The following is a 19,795-nucleotide window of genomic DNA, read 5'->3' on the forward strand; positions in this document are numbered from 1 at the left end:
TAAAATAATAAAATTATGATCCAACTTGTGTATAAATAAGAAATAAAAAAAGTAATACATAGAAAAGATATTTAAATGCAATATAGTAGGATTATTAGTAATTGTATTTTCATGTTAAAATATAATATGATCACAAAATATAATAAAAATTAATAAAATATTAGTGTAATATAATAAATCGTGCAGGATATGAACAAGATACAATACTAATAAAAAAATATCTTTCACTAATACCAGCATATATTAACTAAATATAATTATTACTAATATAATTAAATTCTATATTAATTTAGTGAAGCTAATAAAATATTTTTTATTTAATATGATTTAATAAGTTAATAAATTTCTTAGTAATATATCAACAAGCTTCTTACTTAATACAATATTAAATAAGAGCTTTATTAATAATATTATTAATATGGATACCACATGATACATGAAGAGCTTTAGCATCTGTATAGGTCGCAAGCAAAAAGCTGTGTTGAAGCAAAACCTCCATTTTAGTATGTATGTGTGTGTATATGTATGTATGTATGTATGTGTATATATATATATATATATATATATATATATTATATATGTGTGTGTGTGTATTAGGTGTGTCGTGGACTTGTAAGTGTTGCATGTGATTTGGTGGGTGCACCCGAGGCGACATTTTGTTGTTATTTTCTGTCTAAAGTCTTGACAGCAAACACTTAATTTAGTAGTTAGACACTTCAGTCGTAATGACATGCATGGAAATATCATGTACTAGCTATTTGACTATGCATTGTGTTTGTTTTTTCATACCATCAATAACATAAATAAAGGCATCTAAGTAGAGAGTGGAACGGTGTGGAGTAGTGTATATATGCTTAGCTGCAGGCTGGAACTCTGTCTTTATTAGGTGTTTAAAATATATTGGTTTTGATTTCTTCTTCCACTCTTTAATTTATGAACGTATTTATCTACAAAAGTTGTTTTATTTTGTTGTTTATATTTAGTTATTTATGTTCAGTAGCTCCGTTAGCGTGCATGTGGAGGGTCCAGATCCTTTGCCATCCATACATACGAGCCTCGCTTTCCGGTGGAAAAGAATTCAACATCCTGGAAACGTCAAAAACAAAGGGTAATCCATGGAACCGTGCATTGAAAACCACATAATCCTGACTACAAATATATATAACATATGTACCAAATATTTTTCGCTGCATCTAGCAAGCTTAACCTGCCCATCATAACTAAATCATGAGGCAAGCATGAACAAAACTACATCCTCAGATTGTCAGCTAAATTGTCAGCAGTATCATGATTTCAGTTCCCGCAGCTAGCGCCGATAATTAGACCTAATTTTTGAATGAGTTGCCCGGGCGCCATAGTCCAATTTCTTTGCACATGATTAAACATGTGGTGTTGATCACACTAGCAGTGGCAAGCCCTGCAAACATGTTTCCGATTGAGAATCATCTTAAGAAAATCTAATAAAAATATCCAGACATTGTCATGTATGGTCATCAATTGCAACCTGCAGTGAATCACACTTTGAATATGTGCCACAATAATTGAAGGTTAAAGAGCATGCGGTGGCTGAAAGAAAAGCTAATACATGTAGCCTAGAGTGTGAGGATCTGTGCAGACATGTGTTTAGTCCCACATCGGTTATTCGTTGGATAGATCTTGAGTATTTATACAGAATCAAGAAACCTAAATAATACTTTCTAACTAGCCATTTTGGATAAGATCATAGGTTGTTATATAGATTACATTAAATTTGCGGCCTCATGACCCTTTCATGTTTAGGAACTCTCAGTGTTCTAGGCTGCAGCTTCTCAATGGTGGCCAAACCCGGGACATGCCTATGATTTGGTCCATGCAACAAGAGAGCAATAAGGCACCACCGGGCAATCTAAGTATCAAATGAACACAAAAAAGGCGATAGGAAATGGCTTCAGAGATACCACACTCCGATCAATTTCTCAAGGAGTTTCGAACTCTTGATGCACTTGCATCCCGTACTGATGGACTTCTTTCCAGTTGTCCTAGGCTTTGATTTGGCGGAGTGTGGCCTAGATGCAAGCCGCCCAGTAGCAGCCTTCTATGTCCTCTCCTTTTCTTTTCTTTTTTTCTGGTTTGATGGGCCCACAGCGGACTGAACTGGGAATTAATCATGATGAATTAAGGTTGGCCGAGCAAAGTGCATGTACGAAGGCCTAGTTTTAATATTGCATTGATTCTATGCTAATTGAACAACGCGGTCACCATGCCTGAAAACTATTGGTTTAAGGTGACCAGGGCCAGAAGTCCAATGCGGATATATGGAATGGATAGTATTTATATATCAGTCACTAGTTGGGGAACGATCTTCATACTATGTACAATACTGGGACTCCAAGTTGTGGGTTATTTTGGGAGGGTATTTATAGCATGATCTCACCTTATTAGCTTTGCTTAATACAACGTTAAGCTCCTCTTTCTACCGGAAAAAAAGCGCACAATAATGAAAATTGAAAAATTTTCTCCAGATGCCCATATATGATGATCCTTAGGGAGGGGCGTATTGTAATAAGGAAACCAAATCTAGGCTAGTTAACACTCTAGAGAGCCTCATGATATCCGAGGATGATCAAAAGCATCCGGTAGAAAAAATTTGCTCAACAAGTTCAACTTGAACCTTTCAAAAAAATTTAGAAAAAATAAAAAATTTGGAGAAAGTAAGATCTAAGTTCCATTTTTCTTTATTGATAATTAAAAATTTAGATACATAATCTTTATTTATAATAGTGAGCTTCGCCCTTGTATTGGTTTATCCGTTTCGGAGCCGAAACGATAGAATTTAGATTTGATTGGTTGGTACATCACATTCTTTATTCAAGGAGTGGTGCCACATCATATAGCTCGATTTTGTTTTTTTATTAAAAAACAAATCACCTCTATCGACTATCATACGATCAAATTATGATCTTCAAAAGTCTGGCACATAATTCAGCTTCCTATATATGCAGATCCCAATCCTTGTCCAGCTTTGTCTTTAGTAGCTAAAATACCGCATTGAGTCGATGATTCTCCTGAATCAATCATGCCTTGAAATAAAATTATGTTTTTATAAGGGTAAAAGGTCACATAGGTTACTTCCATCCTCTCCATAGATAAACTCTCATCAAACTCACGTTTGTTACATTGGGCTGATTGGATATAGACCACGAAGTACCACTCTTCCAAATTAAAATGGATAACCATGTAATTTGTGGATCCTGACAATCATTTGTCGTCTCGCCTAACTGTATGGTTTTCAATGGACTTTCTTCCTTTTTTAAATTGATACATGGATTGAACAAATAAATTTAATTAGTCATTACGGATAAATTTAATTGTCTCTAGACACGCAATTTTCAGATGGCAAATCAGAATGAGCCCGGCGGAAGTGGACACGAGCTACTTGCTAGCTGGTTAGGGAGAACGCACGACGCCCACCATGGGATTCCCAACTAGCAATGCATTGAAAGAACAGTTGAATGACTCAATTTCTTTACAGTGGACAAGATGGCATCCTTTGCAGCTCATCATTCTGGAGATTTTATTTGGAATAACCACGTTCCGGTTCCGTCTCCTATGTATTTTTTTCTTTTTTTCTAACTTTATAGGCTACACTCACACCTATTGTGTGTGAGTCCCGGCCTACTTAAAAAAAAAAAGCCGACAATGTGATTCCTTGTAAGGTTTCCTAGCCATCACTACTTGGTTCCCTTGGTCTATTCAATATATAACATATACACTATGAATGCTCGCTGAAGTGGTCGCAAATCTAAACAACACTAGGCCTAGAATCCTCCTTAAATTATGTGATACACTAGTTGATCTACCTACTGCTTGGTCATAATGTAAAGGTTTACTCCCTCTAGTAGACCAACCTTGACTTCTAATTGTGCAAGGAGCCATCTAGTGGCACAATTGGAAATGCTGGAGGTGCCAAAAGTTCACCTGACCTGAAAATCTAATCTTTTTGTCTCAAACTTTAAATGAATTGGATATAGGCCTAGACGTTGATCTTACTCGGATCATGAAGATAAAGTTTTATTTAGATTAATTTAAGCCATCTAGTGGCCCATCCCTTTTTCTTCTTTTTGTTTTTTTGAGTGAAATGGAGACTAATAAGCAAAATATATACAATATTTACAGAGGGTACAACCAGTTGGAAGAAAAGATTGAGAATGTACAAAGTGAGCAAAACCAAGTGACCTGCTGCAGAAAAGATGATGGAAGTAAGAACGCCTTTTGGAGAACCACAAAAAATGAGTGGCTGGAGACTCAGGAGTAACCAGTCCCTTTTTTTACATGCAACTAATTGTCTAGCTCACTTCCAAATGGAGGTACCAAGAAGCTTTAGAACTTTGTTACAAGTCAAATTGGATTAGTTGGACTTAGGTCATGTGATGGCAGTAGGTTATAGGTTGCTTGGGTCGGCCAGGTCATGGGGTCTTATAGAAATTTTTCCTTCTCCACCATAAACTGCCCTTCATTGTATCTTTTTTTACATAAAATGGTCATACATTTAGCTTTTTGAATTATTTCAAAAAAAATATTGTGAGTCACTTTTTAGTGTATGAGATTTGCAATGGTTATCTTTTAGAGTTGGAAAATTTCTTATGTGCAGGCTGGTGGCTCATTTAAAATTTTTGTGATAAGATGGGCCCCATACACTAAATTAATTTTTCCTTCTCTAAAAAATTGAAGCTAAAAAAAAAGTGGCGTAAGGTACAGAATATAAAGGGTGACTTTCTACCATAGAGCCACAGGTTGTTAATAAGTTCGAAAGGTTCAAAGCCCCTAAATAATTTTGCTTGAGGATGATCGATGTTGTTCTTCCATCCATGAGCATAGTAGTAGCAAGGAAGCTTGATCATTGCAATCTATCGTGTATCTTTAAGAGATTCTAATCTTTTTCTATATTTTAATACATGTCCGCATATATGCATGTATAATAATAAATATTATAAGCTATGTTTCAATAAATAAGATATGGTGGTTGTTATAAATAAAAAAGAATAAAATAGAATAATTTCATGATAAGTGAAACAACTTTTATAACTCTTTTTATTATCTAATTGTCGAATCAATCTTTTTCTTGAGCAATATTTTTATGGAAAATATTGAAGAGCAGGCACTAGACAAATTTGAGTGTTAAAATAGGTTGAAATAGAAGAAATAAAATTAAAATTTTTTGCATGTAAACCCTCCTAAATATGTAAAATTGCATGAATACTCTCACAAAGTGTTATTTGCATATATATCCTTATAAATATTTCTTTTTGTATATCTATCTATTAAGGGTATTTCAGTTATTTTTAATTTTAAACTACTAATTTCTTGACGGTGTTAGATGGTGTGAGCGCGTATGTAAAAAAAAGAAAAAAAATAAAAGATATACACGCAAAATAAGTATTGTATAAGGGCATGTATGCAAATATTAATTTTGAAAAGATGTAGATGCAAATTTTAATATTTAGGAGTATATGTATGCAAAAAATCATTCAATTAGATACCAATACCTTGCTTATATTGATCACTAGGGCTTACATTAGCCCTTTTTTATGGTTCATTTAGTTAATGGATGCATATTATATTGTCGAGAAATCCTACCGAACATTAGCTAGGGGTCCACCGTTTGATAGTTTGTCGATGTTCTTCCCAAGAAGATAGATTGTCAATGTTTCCACCATCATTTTTTGAAAAATCAGATTTTATTGCTTTCAATTTCTACAACAATTCTACAATATTCGTGTCTCCTGATATGCAGAACACCATGATTTTGTCCAATGTAGATTGTTTTCTTTCCACTATATCTCTTGAGTTCTTAATAAAAATTGCTAATTCCCAGATTTAGGAAATTTCAAACCTTTCTTCGTCTTTGGTGCTTCTCTTAATTAGCTCACCGGCAAAGACTTTTAATAAATGAGAGAGAGAGAGAGAGAGAGTGAGAGAAGACTGACTTAACAATCAACAAAAACAGGTGAACCTCTCGTTAGTCATCAACGATGGTCAATAGCTACAACTTAACTAGGTTTTAAGATTCCATTTAGAAGAGCTTTTGGTAACTTTTAATCATAAGATCTACGTGGTTCCTTCAGAAAAGATCCACTTGTGGGGTTATCTACTCTGCCAACATGTCCCTACTACATGATTCGATGCAGATTTAAAAGCCAAATCTCACATACTGAATGCGTGGGCATCTTGCCGATGTACAAAAAGCGATTGGAGTCTAGATCTTCTTGAATTGATCTTCAAACTGCTTAAACCGACACGTGGAATGGCTCCACTTAACCATATTTCTTTCGGAAGGAATTGCAGCATTGAGCTCAAGCATTAGACTTACATTGACAACCAATGTTGTGCCTGAAAACAATCTCAAGTTTTTTTTTTATGTGCTTAATTACCAATCACTTTCAGGAAAAGATCAAGAATTTATATCTAATGGAATTTAAACACCTTCTTCAAAGCCTTATATGCACGTAGGATCTCCTCCAACAAGAGGAGATGTGCAGCCACTAAACTATTGCATAATTGACAGAAAAAACCTTCAATGTTTCAATTTATGTACCTTTAACACTGCATGCATATCTGAAATGGCAGGGGAATTGCATTTGGCATGCCAAAATATCAAATGATCACTTTGAGCATGAGACACCAGTAGGTGGCCAAAATGTTTTATGTTGTCCCTCCGGATACACCATAGCACAACATGAAGGGAACGAAGTACATGCTGCACTGACCAGCTAATCATCAAAGTTCCTAAAAGAGGTGTACTTGGGGCTTCACAATGCATTCGATCCAACGCACCAACCCGCAGCACGTAGTGCTTCGCGTGCGCTCGCTTCACGCTCGAAATCACCACTTGTTCACGCTCGATGTTGAAATCACCATTTACCCCAAAAGCTTAAGCTGATAGGATAAGGTATATTTATTTATATATTTTATATTTTCTTACACTTCCTCTCACATGTGGGCCGGACTTTTTTTTAATGGGCGAGCCCAACATGTGAATTTTTTAATAATGGGGTTAAAGAGTGTGGAGACAAGGTTCGAACTCAGGACCTCTTCTCTGATACCATGTTGAAATCACCACTAGTCCCAACAGCTTAAGCTGATAGGATGAGGTAGATTTATTTATATATTTTATATTTTCTTACATCGTTCTGAGCTATTCCGGCAATTCATTAGAAAATAATTATTGGAAACAAAGAAAGAAAAAAAAGAAAGAGGGAAACCAATAGAAGGCCATTAGAGGCCGGCGCCGAGGCAGCAAGTGGAGGCCACGATTGTTCTCTTGGAGTTCGGCCGCTAAAAAAAATTAAAATTTTTAAGTAAAGTCGTTTGCCGGTTTCACTTAAAAATTACTTTTTCTTTTTCGGCATCCACCTCTTTCTCTGCCTCTTTTATTTTTTTTTTTCTCTTATTTATTTTTTTAATCTCTTTTACTGTATCAAAATATCGGCTTGTCCTATCGAATAATGGGTGTGGTGCCTAGTTTCGCCAATGTTGCTCCCAACGCTCATGCATCCCACATGCTCCACACCTCTCTTCTAACAAGCCGCGTTGCATCGATCATTGTGCAAGCCCAAACCTTCACTTGATGCAACGCATGATGTCGTGAAGCTCTCACTGCAAAGACCGCGGCTGGCTCGTGCACTCATTGTTCTTAGGAAAAAATAATAAAAAGCTGCATAGATAGAGATGATTCAAGTAGAGAAATCATCATAGTTAAGAATCATCATTGGGGTGATGTGGTCCCTCGGCCCCTTGAAGGGCCACCCACTGGGATCTCTTTTCCTGTCCGTCGCTGGGAAGTATGGTGAGCATGCCTATAGCATGAGATCATAAAACCAAGGATCGAGATCTGGTTCAGGTTGCGTGCATAGGTCGGCTTTTTCAATGTTTGCGCTAGGGTTCCTGATGCATTGGAAGCAAAAAAATTAAGGCTTGCTTGAAAGCCGAACGGATTTTTCATATGGACGCGCACCATTCTCTACCTGGGTCGCTCTATTTACTGCACTCGCTGCTTTCTCAACTAGTTCATGTAAGACAGATGGGCACAGTAGGTCAACTTGGAGGCCGAAACTAGGCTAATATTGGCGAAATGTAGGACCCCAACTTCATGCAACTCTGCATGAACTGGGACATACAGGGGGCCTAACGTTATTTTGTCTTTGAAGCATTCCCTACAGTGGGCTGGCTTAAGGCAAACTCACAATGGGAGCCTTTTTTTTTTTTTTTCTATTTTGTCTTTGAAGCGTTTTCTGCAATGGATCTTCTTTGGGCCGGAGCCTTAGGCGACCGGGTCACCTAAGTCGCCTAAGGATTGGCCCGGCCCTGCATGTAGGTTCTAACCTTAGCACCGGGTCTAGAGTGCTCAAAAATGGCATGAGAACCAGGCCAAATCGCAGCCTGATCTCGGGTCTCTTGCTGGGTTTGGTCTGGATCAGCATTGGCTCGGATATTGAGACAAAGGTAGAGCGTGGGCTCAGCCCGAACTCGGTTTGAAAATGGGGGTATATTTTTATGAAACTTGAGATATTTTCATAAATCCTAAAGAAATATTTTTTATATATTCAAATCTATTTAGATCATGCTGGTATTCAGATACGCTCAACCAGGACCTTGACACATCTGGTTCATGCGCTTTGACATGCATCTAGGTTTCTCATGCGCTTAAATAAAATTAGAATAATTTGGATTGTGCTGGTTTTGGTTCAACTGAAACTAGTTTGGGTCTTTAGATTTCATTTTCGTAATATTCGTATGTTAGCTTATATGTTATATAAGTATTTAATATTACGACAATTAACTTGCAATCTTTTACCAGTGAAAAAGGATGAATAGCTTATATTTCTAACTTTATTAATTGAGTATGTGGCTACTGTGACTATCTGAACTCTATGCCTTTCTTTTCTTTTCTTCTCTCTTGTGTTATTGTTCTATCATTTGTAGACTATTTAGGTGGCCTTCTTGGATTTGTTCTTTCTTCGATACATAATAGACTTCAATGTCGTTGTTGGGGGAAAAACGAATTGCCCTGAAACACGTGAACGCATCATCGGCACGTGATTGAAGGCTTCCGATCCCGAGACACCCGATCTCGACATCCCTAACCTCAAAACGCCAAGCCGACCTCAGGAAGTCGACCTTGCCGTTCACATGCTGCGGCCACACCCTGCGACAACCTCACCGCACCATGCTTCACTCGCCAGCCATGCCGCGACATGTCAACCAGTGACTATGCCCTAAACGACTGTCAGCAATTAATGCGCATGGCCTCTACAGATCTCCGGCTTACTCAACAATTAATGCACGTGGTCTCCATGGATCTCCGGCCTACTCAAAATCTCAGGCTTTCCACGGCAACCAGTTGACTCACTCAACTACACCCAGTCACCCACAACAACTCAATGGCTCCAATCTAGCCCTCCACGGCAGGGCATTAATTTACACGATCATGCTCAATCATGATGATAACTCATTTAATTCGTCCAGTCGAATCACATGTAACCCGGTACCCCTCCTATAAAAGGGGAACCTCCCTTCCGGAAAGGGATCTCTGACTCTAGTTTCTACATACAAAACTCTCTCTTTCTCCACAAAAGCCCCCTCTGACTTAAGCATCGGAGGGCCGGCGCCGGGAACCCCGACCACCGGCTTCTTGTAGGTTTCCCGGAGGACGCAGCCCGCCGACGTACCGCCACCCGCCATCTCCTGCCAGAGCTCCTCCTTCTTAGCCAGTGGTCGCCCTCGGGTCCAATTTCTAGCAACAATCGTAAATATAATAAGCTAGTGAAATGGTATATTTGCCATATTAAAGTGTCTTCTATGGTTGCGCACCTAGGCTGGTTTTAGGTTGAGACCCGAGAGGGTTCGAGTCAGCGTTATGTGCATGAGTAGAGTAGAGTGTGATACTTTAGCGTTATGTTCAAATCAAAGCCCAACCAGGCACACTTATGTGCGTGCATGAGTGTGATACTTTAAGCTTCTCTCTATATGAAGAGGAATTATTTTTGACCATTACAGCAAAAGTTGCTATATTTTTTTTATTACAAAGGGCACTCTTCTTGATGACGTGCATGCCTTGCAGGGCACCGCTTGCTAGATGTTTGATGACATCTTCATTGAGATCAAACAACGGTAGTTATAATCCTCCAAGGCAAGAGTAGAGTGTCAAAGCATATGACTTCATTATTCTAAATATCTGATTATGTTTTTTTGGTGAAGCAAGAAAATTTATAATCGCTAGCATGGTGGTTAATCAGCATCTTAATTATAATATACAATAGTTTAACTTTTACTATATATAAAGCAAATTTTTGATGAAATCTCAATTATATGTAAATTTGAAGATTCACAGCCTCGCATATCGCATGATCTACTCGGAAAGCAAAGTAGATAAGAAAGGGAGAAGTGTATCTAAACTCTTGGTGAAACCTAGAGGTTGGCTTTTTTATTTTTTTAAAATTAAAATTTTAACCAAACATCGAGTAGAATTTGATTGATGTGAGTGAAGAGAATAATTTCTTCAGCATAATGAGAAATTATTTTCTACACTACATGCGTAGTGTAGCCCATCGCGATGCATCAAACTATGTACTTGATGAATGAGATTTGTAAGGATGAGTGGTTGTGATTGGATGTGTGCATGACCTAAAAAACAGTTTTGCGAGAATAATTTTATATATTTTTATAATATATGAATTTTTCTGATAAAAAATAAAAATATGCTCAAATAATTAAATTCATCCGCCTTACCAAAGAAAATGAAACTGAAAAGCGGGGAGAATGTCGGGAACCCTCGAATCGATTCAAAAGGGAAAGGGGGGTATAGACTATAGAAGGAGGAGCCACGAGAAGGTTTCGTCATTTCGCAGTCACCGTGTGTCGAAAACCATACTGGAAGGAAACCGATCAAAAACGATGGACGCCGCGGAGACCGACATGACGAGCGGTAGTGGGGATATGGAGGAGGATACAGGTGGCGGGCCGGCCGCCGCCGCCGGCCGCCGCGTCGACGCCCACGACAGCGCTTGGAGTCTACTCCCCTTGGCCCGCCAGCTCATCGACCAAGGCAAGCCCTCGCTCGCTCTCCAAGCCGTAAGCGCTCTCTCTCTCTCTCTCTTCCCACATACATACATACCCACATACATGTGAAAAATCAATTTTTTTTTCTTTTGAAGAATTCGAAAAGGACGAATTTTAGTTATCTTTTGATCTGTTGGTTTACTTGGTTTGTCATTTTATGGAGTTATAGCTGAAGTTACGAATAAGAAGGGAAGGGTATTGTTTATGTGACATTTTTGTTTATTTTTGAGCCATTTATCCTCTACTCGTAATTTGGTTCCTAATGGCATTGCTCAATCTTGTGACAGGGGTTCAGGGCTATTAAAAATTTATTTGGAATCTTTATGAGACTAGTTCTTTTTTAATTTCTTTTTACAGAGTTTTATTATGGTATTTGATTTGTTTGGCTGGAATAATTTGATGAATTTTTATCTAGTCCAACCAGTTTTGGGTAACAAATTAGAAATTTGAACTATGTACACTTAGGGAAAGAGACGAGTTAATTAAAGTATTTCTTAATGGATACATTTTTGTTCTTGTTATGGAGTGTGTGCCTGGGTTGTGGGCTGGAGGATTAGTAAAAAGAAAGGTAGGAGAAATCTCTGAATGGAAGTATTGCAATGGGATTTTACAATGCATATCGTGATGATGACTAGGGCTTTAAAGTTTATAACGTGAATCAAGTGAAGCTGAATTTATGGATGGTGATCATGGTTGTTAGGTAGAGGTGTCATGCTAGATTCGCTCTTGATTTGGTAAGAAAATATAAACCATTATAATATTATGTTCGGGATCTTGAAATGGAGAATTAAGGGCTGTATAGTTGGGTGGGATCTTAAATGAGCATATGAGCTGAATAAACCAGTTTGTCAGATTTTATGTTGTGGACTATGGGCATGAGGCTTTTCTCCTATTCACAAATAATCTAGTTATTTGATTTTCTTGAAAGTCAGGCATTTAGTGTTCCTGATGTAGAGATCCAACTTGAGTGCTATTTGGATGCCTTGTGCACCTGGAAATATATCAAGGGAGGAATAATGTTAAAGATTGAGTACATGGGAAGAGGTTAAAATATTGAATAAGAGGTTGTACAAAGAAAGAATTTGTTGTACAAAGAAAGCTAGAGTTAGGCCTTATGAAGAAGACTGCTTGATTTTTCATAAGCAAAGGTTTAAATGTAGTAACACTGGAATTCAATACTAAAATGGTTATAAAGCTTCCCATGACAAACAGTCTGATTTCATTATAGGGAAATATGATTGAAATGAGATTGTGCAGCTAGTCTCCTTTAAAGCAAAGGAGCAACATGTTCTTGGACCTAGAATAGGATATTGTAAAGGATTTGTATGCTGTAATGGAGGATTTCATTTATATAAGAACAAGTGGTTGGATTGAGATTTGCAGTTTGTCTTTGGAAAGATACCTGTCCGTTATGCTTTTAGTTATGGGTCCTTTTGTTTTTACTTTACATGTTACTTAATCAAGTTCAACAAAATCAAAAGCTTCCTTTCAAGTGATATTTAAGTAAATAACTGCATCCTAAATTTAGCTAGCAAAATATTCCTCCTACTATTTTTATTTCTAGATGTTTGATCTAACTCCTTGTGGTTCTGTTCTCCTCAAAGATTCATGGAGTGGCTGATGAGGGTGTCAGAGGTGCCAATTGTTTTTCCTGACGAGCAAGCCAAGTTGTCAGGAGATGACGAGTATGAACAAATAAGAGTCTAGAACTTTGACCACAAGCAAGCGCTTGTCTCTCAAGTCTGAAGACAATTTTAAGAAAGATGGGCTTCTCTATAGTACCCTACCAGAGCAACGTCGTTCTCCTTGTCAATGTACATGGACTTGGATACAAGTTTCACGTACTGGTATTTGTTGATTTGTTGGGTCTTTCTATTTTTTAAAATTTTCTGATAATCTGATACCTTAGAGAGAGGCCTCTATCTATTTCTAAGTTTTAGGTGCAGATCCTTTGGGCATAAACCAAAGGATCTGGGTAATGTAAGCTTCTTGTTACTATTATTAATGCAAATTCCGAACTTTGGTTGCTCCCTATCTCCATAAATCATGATCTGACAAGATCTTGCACCAATGATTTGTCTGCTAAGGTCAAAGAGCTTGCTATTTTTGAAATACTAGTACAGTAGTAAAGAAAATAATGTCTAATTCAATTAAATAAAGGGTTCAAATCTTAGATGAAACTAGTTCCAACTAGCCAATCACTGTCATTTCAGCATTTTCAAACCATCTCATTGGCTTGATTTATATGACTCACAGCTGAAAGCTGAGCTCATATCTATCTAACATGTTTGATGGAGAGGTAGATAATTGCGAAAGGATGGGGGTTGCTGGTCTGGAGCAAAAGTGACGAGAAAAGGTGGAGAGAGACAGAGAAAGTTGACCAAATGGTAACACTCAAATACCAAAATCTACTGAAATGGATGTCCCTTCTTTGGTCATTTGAAATTGCAAGGGCTCTATCCCCATCCCTTCTGCTAGCACTTGGAGCAGCCTTGATGCCCTTGTTGCCATGTCTGTGTGGCCTTAAGGGTAATAGGGGCCGTTAGACATTAAATCAGATGTCAAAGGAAGAAAATGTTGGTACACAGATGCGGGAAGGCTATTTTGCTAAAAGTATTGGGGATAAAGGTTGTTTAGTTAAATATTTTAAACAATTGTTACTTTGAAAAAAGAAGCTCAAATTTTTATAATTGAATCCTTGGATTCCTTTTCTCGTGTCTGTGAATTATCATCTCCTGTCCTTGTTTGGTCTAGTTCATTTTATTATTAATGAGTGAGGTGTTTTGTATACACCTTGTAAAACTAAAGAATGGATTTACAATATAATCACACTGTATTATGTTAACCGAGCTCTGGAAATCTATTTTATTAAAGTTTTTCTACAGAAATGGATGTTATGCATGTATTAGGGCTCTCTGAAGGAGTGGCACGTAAATCAAGGATGTTCAATGTTACAAAGGAGTACATTGTGGTGGCCCATTGTATTATGATAAGTTTCTTCTCCTACCTCAGTGGTGGTGCCTATGGTATGCAGGCTATCTGGTACATCAAACAAAACAAATATACTAGAAGATGGTGTAGCAGGGGCATAGTCTTGTCCTCTGGAGGGCCAACATATGAAGCATAAAAACATTCATTGTTGCTTATCTGATAAGAAAAGAATTAACTAACTTTATATTGTGCAACCTAATTGTGTACTTTCCCACATTTCATAGTTTTTCATATTATTGCTTGCTTATTAGATGGTTTAAAGGAATTTTATACAAGTGTCAATACATTAGGAATCACTAAAACCGTCATAATTCCCTCTTTTTTACCTAAAAGCATACTTGACTAGAGATTTAATTTTTTTTTCTAACTATATGACATCATATAATAAATAAACAATAAAAAAATCCAATACATCATGACATCATTCTAAATAAAAGTGAGGGTGAATACAATAGTTCCCTCTAAATCCTTGCAATGTGACAAAAGATTTGAGAACGATGAAAATTTAAAATTCAAATTTGTGCCTTTAGCCATAGTTCTTTTCTAGAGAGCCGGGGGTGGGGGGTTATTGCCTGGAATTATGGGTTATTGCTGCATTTATCTTTTTCCTTTTCATGTATATATTAGAAAGATAATATGATGGCTCTGTAGTAATGCTTTTTATGTGATTTACTTGAAAGAAAGAAGCATTAGATGGATGGTTGCGATCCCATCAATCATCATTGTTTGGAGTAAATTGTGTATTTACTGAAGGAATAGTGTGTGAGAGAAGCTAGATGCCTCTCACATATATTAGAGAGAGAGAGAGAGAGATGTGTGTGAAATGGGGCTTGAAGAGATACTAGGGGGAATGGTAGAAAATTGGGTTGGGCTGAAAGAGAGAAGATTTTTATAACCCAATGAGATTACAATTGCCAAAAGTTCAAGGAATTAAGGGGGTATCCGGCAATATCTTAGAAGACGGGCCAGTTCTTTGGAGAGAACATAGCTGGGATGCCATATGAATGAGTTTAAGGCGGCCATATTTTAACTAAGAAATTTCACCAACCCCCCTCCGCATCTCCCCCCCAACCAACAAAAAACAAAGGGCCAGATTGTTAAAATAGACATCTAAGGAAAGATAACTGAAGTTAGCAGCAGCTGAATTGATCCCTTCAGAAACATGAGCGACCATGTTCATTGGAGGCAAAAAATATTTACATCTTAAAAATTTTATAGGATGATGTATCTTTGGGGGCAGTTTCCTTGTGTTTAATTATGAATACTTTGTATCTCCTAATTTAACTGCCCAATCATAAGGATTCCTGTCAAGTTCTGACCGGAAAATTGGGAAACAGGTAATGGCAGCCATGAGATCTAAAGGTGGAGAACAAGCTGTCTTCCAAACTCTGAACTGTGCCCGTGAGCTCTACAAGAGCAAAATGCAGGCTAATGCTGCTGTGGATGAACTGGCCTCCTTGTTTGCAGAATGTGCTATAGCTGAAGCACAGCCTCTAAGATCTGACCTACCACCACCTTGTGCAGCTGTTCCTTCCATTCTGCTTGATGGCAATGGCCCCTCCATGCTTGCAATGAGTGGGAGGAAGCAGATTATGTTGGATGCCTTTGCAGATGGGAGCAGCTTTATTTGTTTGCAGTGCGGGGGCCTTGTCAGTAATCTACGCAAGAAGGAACATCTGTCATACTGGTGCGGCCAGGTCTGATCTCAGTAACATGACTTTCTAGCATTTCTGCTGTTATCTGTGTGCATGTATCATCATTGTCATCATCAACAGCATGACCATAATCATATAAACAATGATCAGGTGTTATTTGCCCAATTGCCTAGTCCATATTCCAGACTGTATGATGCACATGACTCTATTAGTGGATAGATCATGATTCAAAAGTGCAGTAGACTGTTGGAAACTTGTGTTTTCTGCTGAAAGCTTTCGAGCATGCTTGCACGTGTACACTGTATAAAACAGCAGCAGTTGTATATGGCTGGTTCTCCAGCTAATTAAGTTATAACACTAGAGGAAGATTTCTTGATCCATGGTCTTCTTCAAACTCTTGCATTAAGTGCAACAGAGCCTGGAGGCAGTTTGCTGCCTCACTGAAATAGAATTGCTCATGGCTATCAAGGTGAGTACAGCATTTAAGCAACTTCTCGGTTCAATTCCAAGTTATGAACAAATCATTTATAAGTTTTATCAAAATTGCATTGATTAAAATTTTCCCAATAAACACTTGTTTTAAGGAGCCACCAATCTCAGATAGAAGCTCTTTTTGAGCAGGAAAGTCATTCATGTGCTAGTAAGCAGTTCCATGGCCAAGTGACAGTTCTCCAAGCTTTGATTAGTGTTTGGCTGCAATGCCGAGGTGCTGCTTTTCAGCTTGATCAGCACTACATGGGTTGTTAAAGATCATCCTCTTGACTTCTAAAGCTGGGTTTTTGATTAATCTCTAAGATGAACATGGACCTGTTTCTATTGAACTAAGCCTGCTGGAATTGCCAATGGGAGTAACAAACTCATTCAGTTCTTAAAATGGTTGCTACCTCTGCTGTGCAACTATTTGAAACGATCTCATTAGCTATCCATACTATGTGGAAATTACACCTACAATTTTTAGAGTTTTACTTAATTCTCGAAGGTTCTGAATATATTTGGTTGGCTGCTGCCAAGATTGATATTTATTAGGTTCCTTCAGTCTGTTCAATGAGTTATGTTGCTTTGGCTATTAGAATGGGGTATGTCTTGTTTGTGTCTTCTGGGGTTAACTGTCATTGGCATGGTTAGTTGGACACTGTTAATTGAGCTTGGGTTTACGGCATGTTAATTAAATTTATGTAAGAAATATTAGGTTTGGGTTTAAAGTGTTAACTACGTCTACTGGAAGCATTAACTGGATATGGATTATTGGGTTAATGGAACCCATTTTGGGGTTGGGAATATCTGGAGATAAGGATAAAGGATAATTTCAGTTATGTATCAATGACGTCTTAGATAACAAAGGCTTGTTGGGTTATGGTTGGAATATCAAAATCAATTGTTACCAGCTATCTGCTTATTTGATTCATGTGACAGAGCAAAGAGAAGTTTGATGGATGGCATGGCTATTACTCCACCAGGCTATGATATGTACATGACTGATTCAAGAGATAAAAATTTCATGTTGGCTCAAAAGGAAGGGCTACTGGATACATGGCTGTAATCCTGAATGAGAGCTATACATAGATGAGTAAACAATGGTGTTATTATCTGCAAGAATATAACGGAAGTGGTGTGATCATACAAATTGGCAAAAGACTAATTCTAAATGGCACTGAAGTTCACAAGTGTGAAGCATGTGTTCAAGACCATAACTTCTTGAGAAAGGCCAGGAAAATGTTGCATTCGACCATTGATGAAGCTCTTAATAGAGAAAGGCTTACTTTGTATCAGCAGGCATGGTGTCACTGACAAACAAAGTAACAACAACAGATGATTAAATCGTGTTCATTTTGTTGAGCAAACAAAAATTCAACTTGCCTTAGTCTTTTCTTTTCAAATTTTTATTTTATTCTCGTCTATTGTTCCTCAGAAATTTTGTGGTTATTTCAGAATGCTCTGTTTGATTCTGAAAATTATATTATTTTATTCTTTAAAAAATTATGGTGGGTGGAATGGAGGAAATTGAGGTTTGAGCAAGTGTAGCAGCAGTAATATATAGTTCAAGAAATTATCAAAAGACTTGGTGTTTGGCGTTGGAGGTTCCCCATAATTCCTTGTGGCGATCTTAAATCGGTGTTAAAAGAATAAACATCTTTCAGTCTATAGTGTGGATCCATGATTTTCTGTCAGACAATATTTCCTGCCCAAAGGCTGTGGTGGAGGTTGCTGCCTGAAAGCTGTGTTGTGGGATATTCATAAAATTGTTCATGAAAACTGGTGCATAATCAATTCCCCTTGGTATGCTCAAATTTCTTGAATCCAACTTATGGTCAATGGTGGGACCTAAAACTCCGAACAGTTTTGAGTAATTATATCCCATATATCAAAGAGAAAGGTTATGCTTGGTTGAGTGATTTTATCGAAACATAAAAGTTCCAGAGTACTGGAAAGAGTATCACTACATTTTTTTTGAGTATTACCATATTCTTTCTAGTCTATGACATATTCTTGCTTGTGGTTTTCTGTTATTTTGTTGAATTTCTAGATTTTAAAGAGGGATATGGTGCTTGGTTTTAAATTTGTTGCAGATATCTTTTGTATTTTTGTTTCTGGAGGCTATCTTATTGTACAAACTGGATGTTTGGAAGTTTGTCTAGAAAGCCTATTGTGGAGTTGCAACCAATATTGCATACGTAACAAATTAGAAACAATCTCATGATGATCTAGTGATGATGAAAGTTTTTAGATGTAAAACATTACACCTCCAAAGATTCTAGTACTTGGGTGTTTGCTGTGTATGTTCAGATGGAAATTCTACGCTATTGAACCTGCAATTAGGACTCCTAGATATGCATCGTGCTATATGAAGGCCTGTCAACTGTTATGCCTTGGTGGTAACTCGTCATGAAGTTCTCTATGGAGATGTCAACAGAACAGCAGAAATCTTAGAAGGCTTCAGACTCTGAGTTCTCTTCTTATAAATGAATCGTTTACTTGATGAGCTATCAGAGCGGTGTGCTGCCTTTTTCTTGCTTGAAGTATGTTGTTGCTGATCTGGAAAAGGCTTCTTATTTCTCGACACATACATACATACATAGATGATGAATAACTGGTAAACTTGCTGTATGAAATTTATTGAAATGAATGATTATGAAACAGTGCTTCTTTAGTGTCATTGATGATTACATAAACTGCAAATATATATTTTTAACATCGCTCGTACGCCATTCTGTGCTGGTGATCACAGAGCAGAGAATTAGTCAAACTTGGAAAATATGACCGGGGCAAGGAAACCAGATGACATTAAACTTGTTACTAATAAGTCAAGTCAGAGGACGTGAAATGGTCTCAAATGCTTTACCAACTCCAGTTTTATACTTATATCCTGGTCCTCGTTTTCTTGGCTAGTTTAATTGATACAAAACTAGAGGACAGGTTACTAAATCCCCTATATAATGTGATGAGTTATTATGATGGCGCTTATGCTATGTTAAACAGAAACTTTTTGATCTATAATTAAGGGGGAAGGGGACCGAGCATTTTCTAGTCAGTTGTTTTGATCGCCTGACACCTTACGGTCGTTCAGTTTGTGCAAGTCTTCTAGTTTTCCATGCTGGTCTTATCAGACAAGCATCAATGAGCATTGTGTCCTAAAGCATCAATGAGCTTGGTCCTAAAATGGTTCTACAATGGGGCCATAGCTACGTATTACTTGTGGCCTGTCAACTGCTGTGACATTAAAATGGACCATATCTTAGATTATAATGGACCAATTAAATTTTAAAATTAATAATCTGTAATGTAGCAGCGGATGCTATAAATGAAATAGCTTGCTATGCAACGATTATTGCTGTTATAATTAAATATTAAGAATATTAATAGAAAAAATAGTGATTTTTTCTGATCTTAATTACACTATTTGCAAAGAAAGTATTATCACTTTTTATAATCATCAGGTCATATTTTAAAGAAAAAATGTATCATATTGGTATTAGGTAAACTTTGGAATGGTCAGATAATTACCATTGTCATGGCTGTTATACTTTCATTTTCGTGGCAGTTACAATACGCAT

At 37.3% G+C, this 19,795-nt stretch overlaps 1 protein-coding gene across 4 annotated transcripts; it reads left to right on the plus strand.

The window, feature by feature from the left end:
- The first annotated feature begins 10,764 nt into the window (after positions 1-10,764).
- On the plus strand, positions 10,765-18,601 carry LOC103714441. Of its 4 annotated transcripts, none has more exons than XM_008801689.4 (3): positions 10,765-11,109; positions 15,426-15,785; positions 18,528-18,601. In XM_008801689.4, the coding sequence occupies exons 1-3, from the start codon at positions 10,798-10,800 to the stop codon at positions 18,546-18,548; spliced, it is 693 nt and encodes a 230-aa protein (XP_008799911.2). In that variant the 5' UTR covers positions 10,765-10,797; the 3' UTR covers positions 18,549-18,601. The 4 variants fall into 4 exon arrangements, with proteins under 4 accessions (XP_008799911.2, XP_026663370.2, XP_026663375.2 ...); XM_026807569.2 differs by lacking the exon at positions 18,528-18,601 and adding an exon at positions 15,894-16,123; XM_026807574.2 differs by lacking the exon at positions 18,528-18,601 and having other exon boundaries at positions 15,426-16,121.
- Positions 18,602-19,795: the final 1,194 nt, after the last annotated feature.

Source organism: Phoenix dactylifera, chromosome 7, assembly GCF_009389715.1.
Source record: "Phoenix dactylifera cultivar Barhee BC4 chromosome 7, palm_55x_up_171113_PBpolish2nd_filt_p, whole genome shotgun sequence".
Classification (NCBI taxonomy): Eukaryota; Viridiplantae; Streptophyta; class Magnoliopsida; order Arecales; family Arecaceae; genus Phoenix; species Phoenix dactylifera.

Bases quoted from the DNA above. Each gene is read 5' to 3' on its own strand.
- LOC103714441 (XM_026807569.2), top strand. From the start codon at position 10,798: ATGTCGGGAACCCTCGAATCGATTCAAAAGGGAAAGGGGGGTATAGAC. The intron at 11,110-15,425 runs GTAAGCGCTCTC...ATTGGGAAACAG, and splicing joins CCTCGCTCGCTCTCCAAGCC to GTAATGGCAGCCATGAGATC. The intron at 15,786-15,893 runs GTCTGATCTCAG...AACAATGATCAG, and splicing joins TGTCATACTGGTGCGGCCAG to GTGTTATTTGCCCAATTGCC.